This window comes from Meles meles, chromosome 11, assembly GCF_922984935.1.
Source record: "Meles meles chromosome 11, mMelMel3.1 paternal haplotype, whole genome shotgun sequence".
Classification (NCBI taxonomy): Eukaryota; Metazoa; Chordata; class Mammalia; order Carnivora; family Mustelidae; genus Meles; species Meles meles.
Window position 1 is genome coordinate 4,632,617 of NC_060076.1, and position 23,816 is coordinate 4,656,432.

General features: G+C 55.9%; 1 protein-coding gene across 1 annotated transcript; it reads right to left on the reverse strand.

The window, feature by feature from the left end:
• Positions 1-7,669: 7,669 nt before the first annotated feature.
• On the reverse strand, positions 7,670-22,818 carry PRRT1B (proline rich transmembrane protein 1B). Its single transcript, XM_046023556.1, has 4 exons — positions 22,764-22,818; positions 10,884-11,356; positions 9,937-10,080; positions 7,670-9,059 (listed from the first exon to the last, which is right to left on the reverse strand). Exons 1-4 carry the CDS (start codon positions 22,771-22,773, stop codon positions 8,910-8,912), a joined length of 777 nt encoding a protein of 258 aa, XP_045879512.1. The 5' UTR covers positions 22,774-22,818; the 3' UTR covers positions 7,670-8,909.
• Positions 22,819-23,816: the final 998 nt, after the last annotated feature.

The window sequence follows — 23,816 nt, forward strand, 5'->3', positions numbered from 1 at the left end:
AGCCAAGAACAGACAACAGAGAATGGAGAGTCTTTCATTAATAGTGCTGGGAAGGCTGAACAGCCACATGCAAAGGAATGAAACTGGATGTGGGCTCCTGGGTGGTTCAGTCAGTTAAGCATCCAACTCTTTCTCTCCAGTCAGATCTTGAATCTCAGGGTCATGAGTTCAAGCCCCACACTGGGCTCCCCACTGGGTGTGGAGGCTACTTAAGGAAAAAATGGAACTGGACCCTTTCTTACACTATACACAAAAACTAACTCAAAATGGAGTAAAGACTTGAATTTAAGACCTGAAACCATAAAGCTGCTAGGGGAAAACAGGCAGAAAGCTCCCTGACATCAGTCTTGGCAATGATTTTTTGGATTTAACACCAAAAGCAACAAGAGTGAAAATAAGCAAGTGGGACTACATCAAACTAAAAAACTTCTACAAGAAGAGAAACCAGCAACAAAATGAAAAGGCACCGTACTGCATGTGAGAATATATTTGCAAATCATACCTAATGTGGGGCTAATATCCAGACTACACGAAGGACTTCCACAGCTCATGGCAAAAACCAATGTAATGAGGGCGCCTGGGTGGCTCAGTCGGTTAGGCGTCTGCCTTCATCAGGTCATGATAAATAAATAATTTTTAATTCTTTAAAAAAAAATGAATAAACCAGGGGTGCCTGGTGGCTCAGTCGGTGAAGCGGCTGCCTTCAGCTCAGGTCATGATCCCAGGGTCCTGGGATCGAGCCCTGCATTTGGCTCCCCACTCAGCGGGAAGCCGGCTTCTCCCTCTCCCACTCCTCTTGCTTGTGTTCCCTCTCTCTCTGTCTCTGTCAAATAAATTTTTTTTAATCTTAAAAAGAAAACAATCTGATGAAAAAATGGGCAGAGGATCGGAATAGACATTTTTCTAGAAACGTACAAATGGTCAGCAGGTGCACGAGAAGCTGCTCAGTAGCACTCACCATCGGGGAGTGCGAATCAAAACCGCGGTGAGCTCTCCTCTCACGCTGGATAGGATGGCGAGGATGAAAAGTAACAAGTGTCGGTGAGGGTAGAGAAAAAGGAGCCCTGGCTCAGAGCTGGGTGTGTAAACCAGCATAAGCCAGTGTGGAGGCCAGTGTGGAGGTTCCCAGAAATACTGAAAGTAGAACCAGCCCATGGCCAGCGAGTCAGCCCACTGAGGCCAACTCAAAAAGATACATGCATCGCCGAGTTCACTGCTCGCTCCAGGGGCCAGAGGCAGAGGATGGAGGCAGGCAAAACGGGCGGAAGGGTCCAAAGGGACAGACATCCAAACCTCTGGATCTGAGTCACGGGGAGAGGACCTACGATGGTGATGGAATCCGCACTGTACGGCGTGTTTGAAAGTCACTAACAGTAGATCTTAAAAGTCATCCTCTAACTTCGTATGGTGACACGTTAACCAGACTCACTGTGGTGATTGTTTCACAGGATACACAGATATGGGACCCTTCCCTGTACACCTGAAACACGTTAACCAGACTCACCGTGGTGATCGTTTCACAGGATACACAGATATGGGACCCTTCCCTGTACACCTGAAACATGCCGTCTGTCAGTTAAACCTCAGTGTGTACATTAAAAACGATAAGATTTTATTTAAAAATACGCTGAGAGAGGGACATCTTTTTTTTTTTTTTAAGATTTTATTTATTTATTTGACAGAGAGAGATCACAAGTAGAGAGGCAGGCACAGAGAGAGAGAGGGAAGCAGGCTCCCTGCTGAGCAGAGAGCCCGATGCAGGACTCGATCCCAGGACCCCGAGATCATGACCTGAGCCGAAGGCAGCGGCTTAACCCACTGAGCCACCCAGGCGCCCCGAGAGGGACATCTTTTGTGGGTGGGAAGATTAACTTTCTTAAAGATGTCATTCATTCCCCAGTTAATGTGTACATCAGAAGTATCCAGAGAAATTCCAAAAAGATGTCATATAGTCCTTGACAAGTTTATTCTAAAAATGCATAAGAATTTCTACTTCTGGTAGGTGCAGACTTGGCGGTTCAGACCAGCCCTCCTGCTAGGAAAGCTGTACAGAATATTTTTAATCACTGCCTGAATTCGTCGGGAAGCCAGCCAACGAATGAATGATTGGTCCTGGCTTCAGCAGGAGACAAACCCAGAGAGGTAAGCCTGACGCTTGGGGCTACATAGTACAGGCTCCTGCCAATTCCACAAGAGGAAGCTGGGAAGTTCTGCAGCGCTTCTGATAGCAGGGATTTCCAACAAGAGTCCGGAACTCCCGCTCCGCGTGAAGGGAGACTACACTGCCCTGAGGGACTGAGCCCGTGTCAAATCCTCTCTGTCCCTGAAAGCGGACGCCTAGCGTCCCCGGCACCTGCCAGAAGCAGGTAACGATGAAGCCTCATGGGGGGAGGCAGCAGCATCCCAGGCCTCCGGTCAGTTCTCAGTTTTTCACAGTGAAAACCAGGGATGCAAGGAGATAAGCAGCATGAACAGAGAAAGGCCCAGAGCGGGACGCCTGAGTGGCCCAGGTGGTTGAGTGTTTGACTCTTGGGTTTCAGCTCAGGTCCTGACCTCAGGGTCTTGAGATCGAGCCCCACACCGGGCTCCGGGGTCAGAGCGGCTCTGCTGGAGACTCTCCCCTGCTCCTCCTCCCACTCATGCTCTCTTTCTCTCTCTAAAATACACATAAACAAGCAGAATATTTTTTTAAATAGACCCCCCAGGGCTGGGATTTGGAAAGCACAATGTCTACTCTGTCCCAGGCGTAAGGCAAGATTGAGAATTTGGGTGAACAACTAGAAAACGTAAACAGAGGCCAAGTGGAAAGTCCAGAACCGAAACATACAGTGAGTGATCAGAAGAACGCCGTGAATACGGTTCCCAGAACCCGTGACCCACAGACAGAGGATAAAAATTTAAAAATAAGATTAAAAAAATAAAAATCCAAAGTGGATGCGGGGCGCCAGAAGGACAGGGAGAAGGTCAGAGCACCCAGAGCCGTGTTCTTGCTTGTGAGCGCCCAAACAGGACCGATCTGAGCGCCCGCCCGCCCGCAGGAGGAGGCGCGGACACTGTCCCCACACGCCAGGGCGCTGCTCCACGGGAGGCAACCTGGCGTCCCGTGACGACGTGAGCGATCCTCAAAGTCGTGGGCGCGGAGGATGGCGTGCACCCCACTTCCGCGCCTGCAAGGCGTGTAGAGAAGCGCGTGCAGGCCCCAAAAGTGGCCGGGGCTGCCCGGGGTGCAGCACTCAGATGGCGCCGGGCCCACGGCAGCTTCGGGATGACGGCGTTTCTTGAAAACTGGATGGTGAGGACAGTGATTTCCCTAAATACAACCGAGCGGCTCTCAGGACGAGTGAGTTTCAGGATCTGTACGTTAAAGCTCAACAGAGCTATTTTTTAAAAAAACAAACAGAAACCCAAAACTGACCATACTGGTTATCAGTTTGCTGCTTCTCATGCCCAGGTCTACGCTTCCCTTGCGTTTCCCCTTCGCATTTTGTCAGAGGGGAGCCGGGAGGAAGGCGGCAGGACGGGGGCCTGGGGTTGGGGCGCTCGGTCCACTCCTGCTCCGGCCCCGCGGCTGCGAGACGCACGTTGCAGAGACGTCCGGGGGCATCCTGCCCTGCCGCGCGCCCACAGCCTGCAGTCTCGGCAAGCTTGCAGCTCAGCCCGGGGCTGGGGACCAGCACTGCGGCCCCCAGACACGACAGGACGTGAGCCACCCGGTGGGATTCAATCCCAATCACGTTTTGTTTGAAGTAGGCTCCACACCCAGCGCAGAGCCCAACACAGGGCTTGAACTCACGACCCTGACTTTGAGACCGGAGCTGAATGGGGCACCTGGGTGGCTCAGCTGGCTAAGCATCTGCCTTTGGCTCTCATCAGCAACCCAGGGTCCTGGGATCAAGCCCCACAACAGGCTCGGCAGGGCGTCTGCTCCTCCCTCTGCCTCTGCCTGCCACTCCCCGTGCCTGTGCTCCTGCTCCCTGTCAAATAAATAAAAGCTTTAAAAGAAAAAAGACCTGAGCTGAGATCAAGAGTCAGACACTTAACTGACTGAACCCCCCCAGGTGCCCCCAAACACATTTTTTTAAAGATTTACTTATTTGAGGGGGCATCTGGCTGCCTCAGTGGGTTAAAGCCTCTGCCTTCGGCTCAGGTCATGATCTCAGGGTCCTGGGATCGAGCCCTCCATTGGGCTCCCTGCTCGGGAGGAGCCTGCTTCCCTCCCCGTGGGAGACAACTCATCATACAGACAATACTGTATAACCAGAAAATTCAATAGAACCTACAGATAAATTGTTAGAATAAGTGAATTTAGAACGCTTGCTAGATACAAAGTCAACAATCAAGAATCAATTGTATTTGAAGGGGCGCCTGGGTGGCTCAGTGGGTTAAGCCTCTGCCTTTGGCTCAGGTCAAGATCCCAGGGTCCTGGGATCGAGCCCTACATCAGGTTCTCTGCTCAGTGGGGAGCCTGCTTCCTCCTCTCTCGTTGCCCTCCTCTCTGCCTACTTGTGAGCTCTGTCAAATAAATAGATGAAATCTTTTAAAAAAAAACAATTATATTTATGTATACTAGCAAGTAACAAAAATATTAAATATTAAAATGATATTCATAGTAGCATCAAAGCAAATACTCTATCTCTGTCAAACAAATAAAGGCTTAAAGAAAAGAAAAACCCACCTAAACAAATAAGGAAATTTGCCGTTTTTGTTGGGAAAGTTAGCACTGTAAATATATGAACTGTTCCCAAATTAATCCATAGAATTAAAGCAATCTTAGTCACAATCCCAATCTTGATTTTGGTGAAAATTGACAAGTTAATTCTAAAGTTCATTAAAAATACAAATGATTTTAAAGATAGATTTATTTATTTATTTGCCAGGGACAGAAGGAACACAAGCAGGGGGAGTCAGAGAGGGAGAAGCAGGCTTCCCACCGAGCAGACAGCCTGATGTGAGGCTGGATCCCAGGACTCTGGGATGGTGACCTGAGCCGAAGGCAGCCACTTAATGACTGAGCCACCCAGGTGCACAATACAAATGATTTTAAGTGGTCAAGACCCTTAAAGATGGTGGGAGGGCTTGATCTTCCCAATATCAAGACTTAGGGGCACCTGGGTGGTTCAGCGGGTTAAAGCCTCTGCCTTCGGCTCAGGTCATGATCGCGGAGTCCTGGGATCGAGCCCCACTTCGGGCTCTCTGCTCAGCAGGGAGCCTGCTTCCTCCTCTCCCTGCCCAATATCAAGACTTAGCCGTCCAGCGCAGTCACGAAGTGTGACACAGAACAAGGCCAGACAGACACGGCCCTCTGGGGTCTACTCCGGGGAGCTGACAGGTCCGGATATGCAAACACGCCACCGGGAAACCCAGAGCTAGAGGACAACAGAAGAGAATAGCTTCATGACCTCGGAATAGGGGAATTTTCTTAAGCCACAAGAAGCGTTATCCACGAAGGGAAAGATACATTTGTGCATCTCACAAGCGAGAACTTGATTCCATCAGGCAACCGCACAGAACACATCAGGGCCGCTTCCCTCCGTCCTCAGCGGCAGGTGCAGGCGGCGCTGGGCGCGGGCTCACTACCAGCCACGCCGCGACTTAGAGACAGTCCCGGGCTTCAGGAGGGGGACAGCCGCCGCCCCCTCCGCTGCTGGGGGGCTGCAGAATGACAGCCCGCTGGGGGTGCAGGCTGGAGGCATCTCCTTGCACGTTTTAGTGGACCCTCCACCCCGGTCCGCAGGAAAGCCTCTCCTCGCCACGCTCAGGGCGAACACCTCGACGCCAGGCGACCGCGACCTCTCTGCGGTCACGCGCCGAACCCGCTCCGCCTCGGTCCCACCCGACATTTGGGACTTGCCCAGCGCCCTCCCTCGGGGCGCTCTGGTGACTACACGGTCTGATAAAGGTCTCCCAGGCGGGACTGGAAGCTTCGGGAAAACAGACTCCTCCCTCCCCGCTGCAAACCCTAAAACTGGAGCTGCCCGGTCAAAGGCGGCACCTTTCCGGTTCCTTCAGGGACACAAAGCGCGAGCCCACCTGTTCGAAAGCGCAGCGACCGACCGCGCCAGCCCTCCTCGCCCGCCCCCTCCTCAGGCAGCCGCCGTCCGCCACTGAGAAGGTTCCCTTCTAGACGGTTCTTTGCACGTACACGCATGTGAGTGCGTGGTGCGTGTATTCTGCAGGGAGGCCACAAACACCGGGACAGCACACACCAGCAGTGAGAGAGTCCCAGTTGCGTCCCTCGCCAGCTCCGGGCGTATCCTGTCCGGTCTTCCCCAGGCTGATGGCAGAAGCCACCTCGTGGTCCACACCCGTACTCGCCGGACACGCAGTCCTCCGGGTGGCTTTCCAGGTGTGAGCAGCCTCCCCTCCCGCCCAGCACCGCGAGCTACAGACCTCCCCCACCTTCCTCTGTCTCCGGTGGGGGGCTGTTTCACACATAGGTCTTTAACCCATCTCGGAGCTGTTTTTGCATATAATTATAATTATTTTTTCCAACCGATAACCAACTCTGTATTACGAGCCTTCCTTGACTCTCCCAATATTAAAAAAAAATGCCATTTCGATCAGATATTAACACACAGATATACACACTCGGAATGTTTTCTGGACTTTCTATTATTTTTCAGTGACCCATCTCTGCGGCAAAGCCATGCCGTGCTGATGTTTTTTTTAAAGATTTTATTTATTTGAGAGAGAGAGCACAAGTGCGGGGAGAGGGGGGTGGGGCAGAGGGGGAAGCAGACTCCCCACTGCGCAGGGAGCCTCACTCGGGGCTCGATCCCAGGACCCCAGGATCATGACCCGAGCCAAAGGCAGAGGCTTAACAAACTGACCCCCAAGCTCCCCATGCAGTCCTGATTACAGTAGCTCCCGGGGCAGCTGCAGGCTGTGAGCAGCGCACAGTGAGTGCGCAGAAATCACTTGATTTCCCTCGATTGGTCTTTCTTGTGTGGCTCGGCGGGAGGCGGGTGCGCGGAGGGGGGTACTTCTCCTCGCGATGCAGATGGTTTTTTTTTTTTTTTAAAGATTTATTTATTTGACAGATAGAGATTACAAGTAGGCAGAGAGGCAGGCAGAGAGAGAGGAGGAAGCAGGCTCCCAGCTAAGCAGAGAGCCCGATGCGGGGCTCGATCCCAGCACCCCGGGATCATGACCCGAGCTGAAGGCAGAGGCTTTAACCCGCTGAGCCACCCAGGCGCCCGCAGATGGGTTTTTAACTTGAGTCACAGACCCCTTTGAGAATCTGGACACCTTCCCAGGAGAACGCCGTAAGTGGCTTTTCCTCCCTGCCGGTTGGGAAGCTCTGGGCTGTGCTTAAGCCCATGGTGAGGGCCTGCTCCCTGCTCTCTCAAAGCCTTTGGCTGTGGGAGACCCTACAGGAGTCCCCACCGTCCGTACGCAGCTGGTCCAGGCTCTGCGCTGAACGCCCACGGGGGCTCCACGAGTCTGCCCCCCACTCCAGGAACAGCCTGTACCACCGCTACCCCATTTTACAGATGCAGAAATCCCAATCTCCCCAAGAAACCAGAAACTCCAGCGCCTGGGTGGGTCAGTTGGTTAGCGTCTGCCTTTGGTGCGGGTCATGATCTGGGGGTCCTGGGATCGAGCCCTGCATTGGGCGCCTTGCTCGGCAGGGAGCCTGCTTCTCCCTCTCCCTGCTACTCTGCCTGCTTGTGTTCTGTGTCAAATAAATATATAAAACTTATAAAGGAAAAGAAAAGAAAAAAAAGAAGGGAGGGAGGAAGGAGAAGAGAAGAAAGGAAAGGACAAAAAGAGAGGGAGAAGAGAAGAGACTCTTTGAAAGCAAGGACTGGGACTGGGGTGTGGACAAGTGGGAAGGTCAAGGGCCGGGAAGCTGCAGGAGGCCCCCATGTCCCACTCCCCAAGCCCCCTTCCTCTGCAGACGGTTCTGAGTCTTGCTAACACGGAAGGCCATTCTCAGGACCACAGCTGACCGGGGGGTACCAGGCACGATGCAGAGACACCCACGTGCACCACTACAGGTCACCCAGCAGCCTCTAGGGCGACCCTCACCACACAGGGGCCCCCGGTGGAGCCTCCATGGGTGGGTGATAAAGTCAGGGACCGAAGGAGAGGGAGTGGGGCCGACCGGAAGATGCGGACGGAGAGAGTAAGCAGGAGGCAGGACGGAGGGGAGAAAGAAGTTTCTGGTAAAGCAGCCCCATGAGAAACGGGTCACATCGCAGGGGGCCAGACAACATGCGCAACCAGCAGACCCCAGCCAGAGCTGCCTTCCCCAGACAGTGTCTCAGTGACAGCAGCCAGGACAGCCCCAGAGCCCGGCGGGGCACAGACGCCGCCGCTCGCCCCGCACGGGAGCCCGGAAGCAGCCGGGGAAGCTCGGCCCGGGGCTGGCTTCTTCTTCATTGACCAGACACAGGGGCCCTGGTTCCTGCGCACGGAGTCGGCATGAGAGCGCCGGGCTCCTGGGTCGGGGCAGGGGCTCAGAACCAACGGCCGGGAGCTACCGAGGAGAGGGGACGCCGCTCGGCTCCTCCACGGGGAGGGAGAAACTCCAGCGGCTCTGCCTTCGGTCACCAGGCCGGGCTGCAGGTGGCTGGGGCCGGAGTCGGCTCGGAGAACGAGGAGAGCTCTGGTCCCTCTGGTGTGAGGGGAAGGCAAGGGCCCTGGGGACCAGCCAGCACGGCCCCCGAAAGACCTCAGGAGAAGCACAGAGGCTGGGGGCTCTGGTGGCCCCGGCCCTGCAGCAGGTCAGGACGCGGCCAGGGGCCACCTGGAGGGGTGAGGCCCCGCGGCTGCCGTGCCAAGGGCGCCACACCCCAGCTGTTCCTGCCCCCAGGGCCCCTCTGTAGGCGACAGGTGGCCACCGGCAGGGCTCAGAGTCCACAGAGTCAGTGCGGCTTGGGTGTCCCTGCGCATCCCGGCGGCCCTCAGGGCAGGTAGAGCGCCACCAGCACGTAGACGACCCAGCTGGCGGACACGAACACCCCGAAGAGCAGGCTGAAGAGCACGAGCGAGCGGGCCTTGCGGGACGCCTCCTCCGCCTGCGCCAGGTCCCCCCTGCTCAGGGCCGCGCGGGTCTGCAACGAGACGGAGGCGGGTGTGGACACGGAGCCCCGCGCTCCCCACGCCCTGACACGCCTGCCACCTGCCCGGGCCACCGCGCGTGACACGGCCACAGAGGCCACAGCCACCTGCCCCTGGGCCCCTGCCACGGGCCCGGCCCCCGAGCCCCAGCCTGGGCCACCGTCACACCGACCCCAGCCTGCGGCACCGTCGCCCCCACCCAGCAGCGGAGGAAGCGAAGGCTCGGCCGGGGCCACGCGGCTAGTGGGGGAGCCAGAGCTCCGGGCGGCTGGGGGGTGGCCTCCCGAGTCCCCTCAGAGCGGTCCCGAGAGCCGCCCTCCCCCCACCCCCCCAGCTCTAGGACGGGGAGAGCCTGACCGGCGCGCGGGCCAGCTCTGCCCCACGCAGAAGCCCCCGGGGCTCGCCTACTCGCTTTCCCGGCACATCCTCATGCGGGCATCACCGGGTCCCCAGGGACCAACCCCAAGCCCGGTCGGGAATGTCAGGACGAAGGAAGGAAGCTATGCAGGGGGTGGACAGACGGACAGACGGATGGACAGATGAGGGTGGACAGACAGGGACAGCGGCTGAGTTTACAGATAATGGAGGGGTAAATGGGTGACGGAGGGACGAGCGGAGACCAGGGAGGCCGTCAGCGGGCGGCTGGGCGGGGGGCAGGCGAGGGGACGGGAAGGGGGCGGCGGGCAGAACCGGGCGGACAGACGAATGGCGGCCTCCAGCCCCTGGAACTCAAGCCCCCGCCGAGGCAGGTCCTGGGCCTTCTCATTCGCAGCTTCGTTACAAACTGGTTTAGCCGCATTTTCTAGAGCGGGAGACAGGAGGGACGAGGACCCCCCAGGCCCCCCGCCCCGGCCTGCCCAGCCGGCCTACCTCGTGCGAGTACGCGATGGCGAGGAGCCCGGTGAGCAGGCAGCAGAACAGCGTCACCAGCACCGCCTCCATCATGTGGTCCTTGGGCAGCGGCCTGTGCTCGGCGGCGGCGGGGGCCGGCATGCCGGCCACGGGGCCGTTGTACTGCGGGGACGGAAGCCACGACCCCGCGGTGAGGTGACAGTCATCCGGGGACACCGCCCGCCCCCCACTCCCACCCAGTGAGGCTGCAGGTCACCAAGGGGCCGGGCCGGGGCCCCCCTCTGCCTTCTCGGGCCACAACCCCGCCTGTCACCAGCCCCTAGGAGTCTCCTTGCTTCTGCCCTCTGCCGACGGCGCAGTCCAGGGGACCCATCTCCGTCTCTCCCCGCCCTGACGGGTTCCTACCACGGGGTCCTCTAAGCTCTCCCCCACAGGCACCCTAGGGTCCCTCAGTGTTTCTAAAAGCCTAAGCGAGTCACCTGCCACCCAAAGGCCCTGGGGCCTGCACTAGGGACCCCACCCTCCGACCCTGTCTCCTCACGAAGCTGAACTGACCCTCATCATCCCCAGAACAGGTGGGGCCTGGCCACCCCCCAGGCCTGTGCCCAGAGAGCCCCTCCTCCTCCTCCCCCTGCCTGAAAGCTCCTCTTCAGCCCTCAGAACTGAGCTCAAAGGCCCCCCCCTCCGGGAAGCCTTCCAGGCTCGCCCAGCCCCCCAGGCTGCGGAGTCCTCTGCAGTCCCCAATCTGCAGGGGTCGCTGACAGTGACCTTCCGTCTCTCCATCGCCCAAGCTCCCCCACGGAGAGAGAGGCTGTGGTGAGTGGGGGGCGGCGAGGGGGGCTTCCTGGGAGGTCAGTGCACGTGTACAAGGGGTCCCTGGGTGGGGGGGGGCTGCACGGGAGATAAGTGGGGCTGGCGCAGGGGCCCCAGGGTGGGGAGGGAGGCGGGGGGCCGGGCCCACTCACCACCGGGAAGGGTGCGAAGAGTGGCGGCGCCGCAGGCGCGGGGTACAGGGGCACAGCCGGCGGCGGCGGGTACAGGGCCTGGGGCGAGGGCCCGGGCTGGAAGAGGACCGGCCCCTGTGGGAAGGGCGGGTACAGCAGGTGCTCGGCCTTGGGGTCCGGTGGCGCGTAGGGCGGGGGCTCGCCCACGAAGCCGATGTCGGGCACCCCGCCGGCCGCCACCTTGGGCCCCTGCCGGGCCTCGCCCGCAGCCTCAGCCTGGGCGGGCGACACGGCCGCGGCCGAGGCCTCGGCCTCGGCATGGGCATCGGCCGGAGGTTCCTCCACGGCCAGGGCGCTGCCCCCATCCACGGCCACCTCCCTGCTGGGCCCTCCGTCCTCATCCAGGAGCCGCGGGCGGCGCGGGAGCTGTGGGAGCGCGGGGCTCCGGGGGTCCTCGGAGGCTGCGGGGTCACCGCCCCCTTCTGCATCGGCTCCTGGAAAGAAGCCCCAGGTGCTGTGAGCCCCGAGCGCCACCGAGCCCGGTGGGTCTCCTCCCGCCTCCCTGCTGCAAACCACAGCCCCTCCAGGGAGAACGTTCCGCTGGCGCTGCCCATCCCCACCCGCCCGCGTCCTGCACTCGGGCCTGTCCCCGCGGCCGGCGCCGGAACAATCTACCCAAAACGCAAGTGTGGGACAAAAGGGCAAGGGGTTGGCTGGCGTCACCTGGCCAGCGCTCGGCCAGCGTGTCACCAGGCTGGGCTGGAGCACAGGCCCCACCCCTGCTGGCTGCTGCTGGGCACTGGTCCTGCGCCCGCAGCCCTGTTGCTGGCAGACGGGACCAGGCAAGGATCCGTCCAGGGCAGCCCCTGAGAGCTGCTCTGAGAAGAGCTGAGCCAAAGTGATTCCTGGCTTGAGAGCCAGGGAAGATGGGGGGCTGCCGGGGTAGCAGACCCTGGCCAATGGGCTGACCTCCAAGAGCCAGGAGGTCGCTACAGGCCAAATGCCCGCTGAGGCATGGAGGAAACAGAAGCCTGAATGGGGGTGGAGAAGGGGCAGAGAGCAGGGCAGCAGGTGGGGAAAAGCCCACCAGCAGCAGGGTCGCTGGGTGAGAGCTCAGAGGCCCCCAGGCACCAGCTGCCTTCCAGTCCTGACCCTGGCCTTCCGCATCCACGCTCTCAACTCCGGGGGAAACCCGTAAAGGGAAAGCTCACTAACAGGGAGGCAGGAGGCCAGATGGGAGAACTGTCCCCCCAGCGTCAATTCCAGGAAGAACCATCACTTAGAGACCCCAGCAGAGGCCCCGCCACAGGAAAGAATCATGACTACAGACCCAACAGGGAAGGATGGACGCTGCTTCTCTGAGGAGAAATCCGCCACCCCAGCAGCTCAGCCAGCGAGGAACCGCCCTCGCCCTGAAGTCCTGCTTCTCCGGGGGACATCGGTCCAGGACAGCCCCTCCCAACGTCCTCTCCATAAAGCCACGCTCCCCTCCTTTCTGTGTTGGACTTGCCTGTGATTCTGCAGCAGCTTACACGTCCCAAACTGCAATTCTCTGCTCTTCCTGAATAAACCCGTTTGTGCTGGTAAAGTAAGACTTTTCCTGCCCGGGGTGTCTCTCCGGAGATACCCAAGCAGGTTGGACAAGTCCTGAAGGGCACCCTGACCAGCTGAGTACCTGAGTATCAGGAAGGCCCTGCAAGCGAGACCTGGGTGGGCGTGCAAGGCCTCGGGGGCAGGGCAGAGCTGGCGGCCCCGGGCGGGCTCCGACATTTACTTCCCAAATGCTCGGACAGGTTGTAAGAGGCAGAGAGGGAAGGAAACAGCTGTAGGGGCAGCAGCTAGGGAGAGGTGGGAGGAGCCTTGCTGAGACAGCCCCTCCCATCCCTGGCCTCCTTCTCCCCTCCCGGACCCCCCAACACCACCCCCCACCGGAACTGGTCGGCAGAGCCCGAGGCCAGGGATCCTCAACAGAAGGGGTCCCCAAGAGCAAGGAGTGCTGAACCCCAGCGAAACCCCTGGCCTCCCACTCCCACGGCCACGGTGTCACTCCCAGACCTGCGGGGGCAGGGGCACGTTTTATGCTCCACACTGTCACCCGTGGCGACACCCTAGCTCTGTGCCCCCTGAATGTGGACGGGGCATGTGACACGCTTTGGCCAACAAAATGCTAATGAAGGTGGCGCCTGCGGGGCTCGGAGGGTAAAGTGTTCGACTCCAGATTTTGGCTCAGGTCATGACCTCAGCGTGGTGGGATCGAGCCCCCCCACCCCTAACCGGCGGGTTCCACGCTCAGCCTGGAGCCTGCTCCTCCCTCTCCTGTGCTCCTCCTCCCACTCGCTCTCTCTCAAGTAAATAGATAAAATATTTTTTAAAACAACTTCCAAGCAGAGGCTCCAAAAACCTCTCCCCCCAGGTTACCAAGGGCTGGAAAACAAGGGCGAGGCAGCGTGCAATAGAGGCGGATTTCAGGCGGGGAGGATGGACGCATTCGGAGAAGGGCCGGCCGGCGGCAGTGGCCACACGACAGTGTGAACGTGCTCGGTGCCCCTGAACTGTGCACGTAACAGGGGTGAAGACGGGGCACCCGGGGGGCTCGGCGGTTGCCCTCAGCTTGGGTCGGGATCGCGGGTTCCTGGGATCGAGCCCCGCGTGGCTCTCCCTCTGCCTCTCCCCCGGCTCATGCTCACTCACTGGCGTGCTCTCTCTCTCTCTCTGACAAATAAATAAAATACAAAAGGAAACTACCTGAAAACACTGAAAGTGACCCAAAGTGGACAGATGGTGGAATTGAAACAGAAAAGCGACCGTCAAAGGTGTGGGTTCCCACAGACTTTCTCTCACTTCCCTCCAGCTCCAGGGGCCACCCCGAGCGACATGATGGGGCAGGACAGCGGACTGAAGCCGCTCCAGAAACCCCATGACGTCCTGACCGGAGGAAGCCAGAAAGGGCCCCGCAGAATGGGAAGAGAGAGGAAAATTCTTGGGTTGGGGGAGACCATCGAGGGGACGTGAGCGCAGATAACCCTGCAGCTGGGCCCCAGCATTCGGAGGCTCCTCAACCCCCACCCCGTCCTGGGAACGTGGGTCCCACTCGCTTCCCCAACCCCTCACCCCGCGGACTGCCCCCAGGTCACAGCCCACAACCCCAGTGGGGAGACCACCCGGACAGTATCTGTGACTGAGCCCAGTGAAGGCCGCTCTACAGACTCGTAAGATAGGGCAGGGGTGACCCGCCAACCCTATGGCCCCCGCAAGGAGCCTCTTCTGTGTGTCCCCTTGCTCACGAACCCCGCCACCTGCCCATCCCCCCTCCCTGCAGTCTCTCCCCGCCTTCCAGAGCAAGGGGGTGGCTTCGGATCACACGGGAGAAGCCGCGACGAGCAGACAGACCGATGCCTGGAAAGGGAGGGGCAGCAGAGGGGGCACCCCTGCTTCCGTGTGTGAACTGGGGTGACCAGTGGGTCTCAGTTTCCCCAAGACTTTCCCAGACTCACTACCAAAAATCGCACATCCTGTGAAAACTCTTAGTCTCAAACAAACCAAGACAATTAGTCACCCCAGACCGGATCCACATGGGTCGTGGGACTCAGCCCCGAGTCTCAAACAAACCAGGACGATTAGACACCCCAGACCAGATCACGGGACTCAGCCCCGAGCCACATTTGTAGGGGACAGACCCAGACCGGCATAAAGGACCACCAAATGACCACCAAACCGGGGCAGAAGTATACACCTATCAATTAATTAAACGTCAGTGCCCCCTACAAAGCCTGGGGGGCTCAGCAGGGAGTCCACATCTCCCCTTGTGCTTTCGCACACTCTCTCTCTATCAATTAAAAAAAAAACTTAAAATAAAATAACTGCTCAGCAGGGAGCCTGCCTCTCCCTCTGCCCCTCCTCTTGATGGTTCTCTCTCACTCTCAAATAAATAAATAAAAATCTTTTAAAAATAACTAAATGTCAATGGCATAAATTCTCCAGTCAAAAGACACTGAGTGTCTGAAGGAAAAAGAAAAACCCACTTATATGCTGCCTACAAGAGACTCACTTCAGATGGAAGGACACACACACCTTAATTGAAGAGATGGAGAAAGGTATTCAGTGCAAATGCAAACCAAAAAAAAGCTAGTGTAGCTGTGTTTATATCAAAGTAAACTTTAAAACAAAGACTGTGGGGTGCTTGGGTGGCTCAGTCGGTTAAGTGTCCGACTCTGTTTCGGCTCAGGTCCCGATCTCAGGGTCGTGAGACTGAGCCCTGCATCGGGCTCCCCACTCGGCATGGAGTCTGCTGAAGGTTCTCTCCCTCTGCCTCTGCCTCTCCCCTACCCGTGCACACATGCACCCACTAGCTCTTGCTCTATCTATATAACTAACTGAATAAGTAAATTGAACAAACAAAAACTGTAGTAAGAGACAAGGGTATTACGTAAGGATACAGAGGTCCAGCAGGAGGACACAGCAGTTATAACCATGTTTGCTGCCAGCACAGCAGTACCAGGAGACAAGCAAATATTAACAGACCAAAAGGAAGAAACAGACGGCAACACTGTAATAGCATGAACATCAATGCCCACATACATCAATGGATAGATCGTCCAGACAGAAAAATCAATAAGGAAACACCAGCCATAAACATGTTAGACCAGATAGACCTAGAACTACACAGGACATCTCACCCAAGCCCAAGGTAATACACACTGTTCCAGGGCACAAGAACATCACCAGTACAGAACACACGTTAGGCCACAAGCAAGTCTTAATAAATTCAAGACTGAAAGCTTCCCAAAGATCTTCTCGAGCCACAGTGGTAAAAAACAAAACAAAAGAAAAACCTAGAAAGCAGGGGGGCCTCGGTGGCTCAGTTGTTAAGCGTCTGTCCTTGGCTCAGGTCATGATGCCAGGGTCTTGGGATCGAGCTCCACATCGGGCTCCCTGCTCGGCGGGAAGCCTGCTTCTCCCTTTCCCACTCACCCCCCTCCCCTGGCTTGTGTTCCCTCTCTCGCTGTCTCTCTCCCTCTGTCAAATAAATAAAATCTTAAAACAAAACAAAAAACCTAAAAAGCAATTACAGGAAGAAAACTGGAAAAATCACAGGTATGTGGAGAATCAACACCTTGCTGCTGACCAACCATGGAGTCAAAGATGGAATCAAAAGGCAAAATTAAAAAACAAAATGCCTCATGGCAAATGAATACGGAAATACAACATCCCAAACTATGGGATGCAGCCAAAGCAGCTCTAGGAGGGAAGTTCGTAGTAATCCATGCTTGCCCGAAGAACAAGAAAAAGTCTCAAATCAACGACTTGACTTTACACCTCAAGAAGTCAGGGGGAAATGCTGCCCAAAGTTAGGAGAAGGAAGGTAATAACAAAGATGAGCACAAATAGAGACTAAAGAGAAAAAAGAAATCAATGAAACTAAGGGCTAGTTCTTTGAAAAGATAAAATTGACAAACCTACAGATTTGTCACAAAGGGAAAAAGAAACAAAAACATAAGATGTTTCAACAGATACCACAGAAATACAAAGAATCATGAAGAGACTATGAACAATTACATAACAATGACCGGGCAACCCAGAAGAGATCAACAAAGTCCTAGAAACATACAGGACAGAATTGTGAAAATACAACAAAACCGAACAGACCAACGAGTGGAGGAGACGGAGTCTGTCCATCAAGAACCTCCCAACAAACCGAAGTTCAGAAGCACGTGGCCTCACTGGTGAATTCTACCAAACATCTGAGAACGAACAGCCGTCCTCCTCCAACACTTCCACAAACAGAAGCAGAGGGGACGCGCCCACACTCTGTTGACGAGGCCAGCGTTGCCCTGAGAGCAAAACCAGACGAGTCTGCCACGGAAGAGAAAAATCACAGGCCGGGGCGCCTGGGGGGCTCAGTCAGTTACGTGTCTGCCTTCAGCTCAGGTCATGATCCCAGAGTCAGGAGATTGAGCCCCGCATTGGTCTCCCAGGGAGCCTGTTTCCTCTGTCTGCCACTTCCCCGCTCCTGTGCACACATGCCCTTGCTCTGTCAAATAAATCAAATCTTAAAAAAAAGATTTTATTTATTAATTTGTCAGAGAGAGAGAGAGTGCAAGTGCACAGGCGCCCAGAGTGGCAGGAAAAGGCAGAAGGAGAAGCAGGCTCTCTGCTGAGCAAGGATCCTGAAGTGGGACTCGACCCCAGGATGCCAGGATCACTGGCAGACACCCAACCGACTGAACCACCCAGGCACCCCTAAGCACACTTTTTTTTTTAAAGATTTTATTTATTTATTTGACAGAGAGAAATCATAAGTAGGCAGAGAGGCAGGTAGAGAGAGAGGGTGGGGGAAGCAGGCTCCCCACTGAGCAGAGAGCCCAATGCGGGGCTCGATCCCAGGACCCTGAGATCATGACCTGAGGTGAAGGCAGAGGCTTAACCCACTGAGCCACCCAAGCTCCCCACTCAAGCACATTTTAAACAGAAAGATACAGAAAGATTGAAAGTACATGGGTGGGAAAGATATACCACAGAAATAGTAAGCAAAAAAGGTTAAAGTGAATTTCAATATCAGACAAAATAGTCTTCAAGACAGAGCATGATCAGTAATAAAGAGGAACCCTTCATAATGATAAAAGGGACAAATCACCAGGAAGGCATAACAGTTATAAATGTACATGTGCCTAATCACAGAGCTTCAATATACATGAAACGAATTCAATATACATGAATTCATTCAATATACATGAAACGAAAATTTACAGAAATAAACACACAAAATATACCATAGTAACGAAAGACTCTAATACTCTTCCTATAGCAATCGATACAATAACTAGACCAGCCATCAGTTAGGACATAATTGATCTGAGCAATGTTATACACCATCTTGACCCAACTGATGTTTACAGAATTCTACGTCCAACAACAGCAGACACCACTCTTCTCAAGCACACAGGTACAGTCTCCAAGGACCACATGCCAGGCCACAGAACAAGTCTCAGTGTGACAGGGATTAAAATAATCCAGACTGTCCTCTCTGACCAACCACAACAGAAATAAGTTAGAAACCAAGAACAACGATCTCCGTAGAATCAAATACCTGAAAATTAAACGACACACTTCTAAAGAATTTATGGACAAAAACAAAATCATGCAGTAAATTAGAAAACATCTTGAACTGAATGACAATGAAAAAACAACGCATCGAAATGTGGGAGATGCAGCTAAAGCCATAGAGGGAAACACAGAGCTTTAAATGATTACATTAGAAAAGAAGGAAGGGGCGCCTGGGTGGATCAGGGGGTTAAAGCCTCTGCCTTAGGCTCGGGTCATGATCTCAGGGTCCTGGGATCGAGCCCCGCATTGGGCTCTCTGCTCAGCAGGGAGCCTGCTTCCTCTTATCTCTCTCTTTCTGCCTGCTTCTCCGCCTACTTGTGATCTCTGTCAAATAAATAAAATAAATAAAATCTTAAAAAAAAAAAAAAAAAAGAAAGAAAAGAATGAAGATCTCAAATCAAGGACATAAGAGTCCACCCGGGGATCTAGCAAAGTAAACACAATGTAGATAAAAGGATGAAAATAACAAAGAACAAAAATCAATAAAATAAGGGCACCTGGCTGTCTCAGTCTGAGGAGTGTGTGACTCCTGATCTCGGAGTCATGAGTTCGAGCCTCATGCTGGGTAGAGAGATTACTTTAAAAAATAAAGTATTTTTTACAAAAATTAATGAAATAGAAAACAGACAATAGAAAAATTAACAAAGTCAGGGCACCTGGGTAGTTCTGTTGAATAAGCATCTGCCTTCAGTTTCCATCATGATGCCAGGACCCTAGGATCGAGCCCCACATCAGGCTCCTGCTTCTCCTTCTCCCTACCGGTCCCCCTGCTCATACGTATGAGCTCTCGTAGTCTGTCAAATGAATAAAATCGTTTTAAAAAAGAAAAGAGGGGTGCCTGGGTGGCTCAGTCGTTAAGCCTCTGCCTTTGTCTCGGGTCATGATCCCAGGGTCCTGGGATTGGGCTCCCTGCTTGGCAGGAAGCCTGCTTTTCCCTCTTCCACTCCCCCTGCTTGTGTTCCTTCTCTGTGTGTCTCTCTGTCGAATAAATAAAATCTTTAAAAGAAAAGAAAAATTAACCAAGTCAAAGTTCATTGTTTGAAAAGATCAAAACTGACAAAGCTCTAGACTTATCCAGAAAAAAAGAACATAAATAACCATGTTGGGAATGAAAAAGGGGCTATCATCACAGATCCTACAGATACTAAAAGATCAGGAGAATACCATGAACAACTTTATGCCAACAAATCTGACAACAGAGATGAAAGAAATTTCTCCAACTCTCTAAAACTAACACAAGAAGAAACAGGAACTCTGAATACTTGTGAATTCATTAAAAAAATTAAATTTGTTGGGGCGCCTGGGTGGCTCAGTGGATTAAGCCGCTGCCTTCGGCTCAGGTCATGATCTCAAGGTCCTGGGATCGAGCCCCGCATCGGGCTCTCTGCTCCGCGGGGAGCCTGCTTCCTCCTCTCTCTCTGCCTCTCTCTCTGCCTGCGTCTCTGCCTACTTGTGATCTCTCTCTCTGTCAAATAAATAAATAAAATCTTTAAAAAAAAAATTAAATTTGTTACCAAAAATAGAAAAACTCTGTGCCCGGATGGTTTCACTGCTAAAGTCTATCAAACACTCAAAGAAGAAGATAACACTAATATTACAGGTTATTTTTTTTAATAGAGGAGCTAAGATTACTACCCAACTCATCCAATGAGGCCAGCATAAGCCTGATACCAAAAGCCAAAATGTTACAAAAAAGGAAAATTAGACACCAATATCCCTCATGAATATAAGCACAAAAATATCCTTATTAAAACAGCAAATTAATCTGGGACACCTGGGTGGCTCAGCCAGTTAAGCGTCTGCCTTCGGCTCAGGTCATGATCCCAGGGTCCTGGGTGGAAGACTCTGCTCAGAGGGAAGCCTGCTTCTCCCTCTCCCGCTCCCGCTCCCCCTGCTTGTGTTCCGTCTCTCACTGTGTCACTCTCTGTCAAATAAATCAATAAAATCTTCAAAAAATAAATAAATAGGTAAAATCTAAAAACAAAAAGAATGAAATCGTGCCATTTTCAATGACATGGATAGAGCTAGAGAACATAATGCTAAGCGAAATATGTCAGAGAAAGACAAATACCCTATGATTTCACTCATATGTGGAATTTGAGAGACAAAAGAAATGAGCAAAGGGGAAAAAGAGGGAGAGAAGGAGACAAACCGAACAACAGAGTGTTAGCCATAGAGAACAAACAGACGGTCAGCGGCAGTGGGGAGGGGGCGTGGGTGAACCGGGATGGGGATTCAGAGGCCACTTATCTCAATGAGCGCTAGTTATGAAATTGTTGAATCACTAGGTTGTGCACCTGAGACTAATAACCCTGTGTGTTAAGAACACTAGGATTTGTTTTGAAAAGCCAATATTTAAAGAAGAAAACCATCACTAAGAACTTACACAGGCAAGTCACAGAACGGGAGGAAAATATTCATAACACACGTCTCAGGCAAAGCAGTTGTAGCAACAGCATAAAAACTCACAATTCAGTAGGTCAAACATCCCAGGAGAACACGGATGACAGGTGTGTGAACACTTCACCAAACAGGATGTCCAAATCATCGGCAGGCGCTTAAAGGCTGCTCGGCGTCAGTAGGCACCAGAAATGCCATCAGAATTAGAAATGCCAACTAAACCCAGGTGGTATCACTACACCGCCCTTAGAACGGCTGGAATTAACCACCGACAAACCAGACCCGAGTGAGCTTTGGCGCGTGTGGAACACCCTGGCTCTTGGGAGAGGAAGACGGTGCAACCACCTCGGGCGACATTCAGCTGTTTCTCTAAAAGCTCAGCATACGCCGACCATAGGGTCCAATTACTCAACACACAGGTATTTACCCAAGAGAAATAAAACAAAGGACCACATACAGACTGGTTCACAAATATTCGTAGCAGGGGCGCCTGGGTGGCTCAGTCGATTATGTTGCTGTCATCGGCTCAGGTCATGATGCTGGGGTCCTGGGATCAAGCCCTACATAGGACCCTCTGCTCAGCGGGGAGCCTGCTTCTCCCTCTGCCTCTCTCCCCTGCTTGTGCACGTCTCTCTCTCAAATAAATAAAATCTTAAAGAATAAATAAATGTAAATGCTCATGATGATTTAAAAAACAGAAGAACAAATATTTGCAGCAGTTTGAGAAACATGACACGCTTGTTGTGTGAAGCCGCTCATTTGGGGCTGCTTTACTACACGGCAGAAGCCAACGGATAACTGAGAGAGGAGGTTTCCTCTGGCAGCCGGAACCGGGGCACGGGAAGGGGCCGTAAGGGGCACAGGAGAGCTGGAAGGAAGCAGCGGGGATGGAGGCAGAGGGGACAGGGGTCTGAGCAGAAGGGAGGGATGTGGGCGAGCAGCCTCCTTAGATGCTCTTGAGAATTCCAGGGCCCCAACCTCACTGCCCCCCCCACCACCACCAAGGGCTGGGGCTCTTGAACAACCAAGTCCACAACAACAGAGACAACACATGGGAACGGAGTTCAGTCCCGTCTGCTGTCTACACGGGAGGGTTCCTCTCAGCCCAGAGCCACCACCCTGCCACAGGGAGCCCCCAAACCGCCTTCTGCGTAGGTGACGTAGGTGACGCGCCAAGGCGCCCAGCCAGCCACTCAATCCTGTACGCTCGTGATGGGCACGGACTGCCGGCCGGTGCTGGGGGCTCGGAAACACAGTTCTGCACACAAACCCTACGAAAAGACCACGATTTCAGCAGGTTCCGGCGTGGGGTGCGGGGGTCGCTGCCGAGCAGATGGAGCTTTGCAGGTAAGACGCTAATGGCAATGTCACGAACAGCAGCGACCGTGACCGAGCATCTGCGAGGTGCCGGGCCCTGCGCCCCCGACAGTCCACCCGCATGACCGCGGACGGGGTCCAGCAGACGCGAGGCCCCTGACACGCCCCCCACCCCTCAGCTGCCTCTGTGCCATGAGAAGAGTAAGAATCACTCCAAAACAGGACCCGCGAAGCTCTGGCCAGCTCTGTTCCCGGCATCTCAGGTCACGGTCAGGTGCACCTGTCCCATTTCACAGGTGCGCGAAGCGAGGCGGCCGGCCGTCCTCGGGGCCCGCCAGGTGCAGGTGCGCTCGGGAGGCCGGTCCGCCGCAGAGGCCCGCCGGCAGCGCTCCAGTTATCGTAAGAAAACCGCAGCTTCCCGGGGCCCGCGCCGGGGCAAATACCCGCCCGATGGCGCGGAGATACGGCCGCTGAGTACATAAATTTGCTGGCGGCCTCGGGTTCTCGGGTTCTCGACACCCGAGCCTCCCCGCGGACATTCCAGCCGAGAGCGGGGCGGGGGGCGGGCGGCGCGGGGCGCACCCCCCACCCGGAGCTCCGGGCCCGCCGCCGCCCCCCCCCCCGCCGCCGCGCCCCGCTCCGCCCGCCTGGGGCTCCCGAGGGCAGGGCCCGGGGGGGCCGTCGGAGCTCCCGGAACGAGCCTCTCTCGGCCCCACCCCTGCTGCCCATCTCTCTGCTCCGTCTCCGCACCCCGTTCCGTCCCGCCGCGCCTCCCTCCCCGGCCGGGTCCCCCTGCCCTGACTCTAAGGACTTCAGCGTGGCCGGAGGGGCGGGCAAAGTCCCCAGGGGAAGGACGGGGCGTGGGGCAGAAGAGGGGGAAATGCCCCCCAAACGGCCCGGCGCGGGGCACCTGCTGCCCGCCCTCCCCCACCCCTGCCGCAGGGGCGCCCCGGGAGCCGGAGGGAGGCACCGCCTAAGTTGCCCGAACTTTCCCCAGCATCGTCCCGGCTTCCGGAGGAGGGGTCCCAGGGCCAGGTTGGGGGCCCCCGCCGCGGCGCCGGGACCCCCGGGAGCCCTCACCTGCGTCCATGGCGCACGCCGCCCGCTGCCCGCGCCCCGCCTCCCGCCGCCGTCGGGCTGGGCTCGCCTGGCGCCGCGGGCTCGGGTTTCCCCGCGGCGGCTGCGCGGCGGGTTAATGATTGACGCCGGGAGGGCCCGCGGCTGCGCCGGCAGGGGGCCCCGCGCGCGCCGAGCGGGGGCGGGGAGGGGCCGGGGTCCTCGCGGGCGCCCCGCCTCCGTCCCGAGCGCCGGAAGCCCCGGCGTGGGGTGGGAGTCGCGGCTGCTGGACCGGCCTGGCCCCCCCCCGCAGCAGGAGGGCCCAGAAGCGAAGAGTTTCACGGGAGATCGGAGTTTGGGGAGAGCGCGCGTGTCCACGCCCTGCAGCCGGGCGCGCTGGGCGCTCGGAGCGGGCCTGCGCCAAGCACCCAGGAAGGCCAGAGGGGCTCACCCAGCGGCCAGAGGGGCTCACCCAGCGGCCAGAGGACGTCTTCCGACATCCCTGGCCCGGCGTGCTGCGGCCCCGGCGGGCAGGGCTTGAGTCCCGCACCCAGAGGTGGACCCGAGAGAAGCCGTGAGGGTGCGGCGACGGGGGGGCAGCGTTGGAGAGGACACCGAAAGGGACTCCAGGTTGTTCTGCCTCTTTCATCAGCGCCCGCAGTGATTCTAAACGAGGTCAGGGACAACACGGCCCCCCTGAAAGAGGTGGTTCGTTGGCCCGAGTTCCGCACAATGGCTGTGGTTCCTGCTGGCTCGGAGGAAGCCAGCGGACAGGTTCACCGTCCTGGCCGAAGACGGAAGCATCCTCTCCTGGGAGGAGGACCAGCCCGAGAGAAAACATACAGAAATACTAGGGTTGGGGCGCCGGGGGGGGCTCAGTCCTGAAGCGTCTGCCTTCGGCTCAGGTCGTGATCTCCGTGTCCTCGGATCGAGCCCCGCATCGGCTCTCTGCTCAGCGGGAAGCTGCTTGTCCCTCTCCCACTCCCCCTGCTTGTGGTCCCTCTCTCGCTGCGTGTGTCTCCCTCTCTGTCAAATAAATAAAATCTTGAAAGAAAAGAAGGAAAAAAAATACCAGGG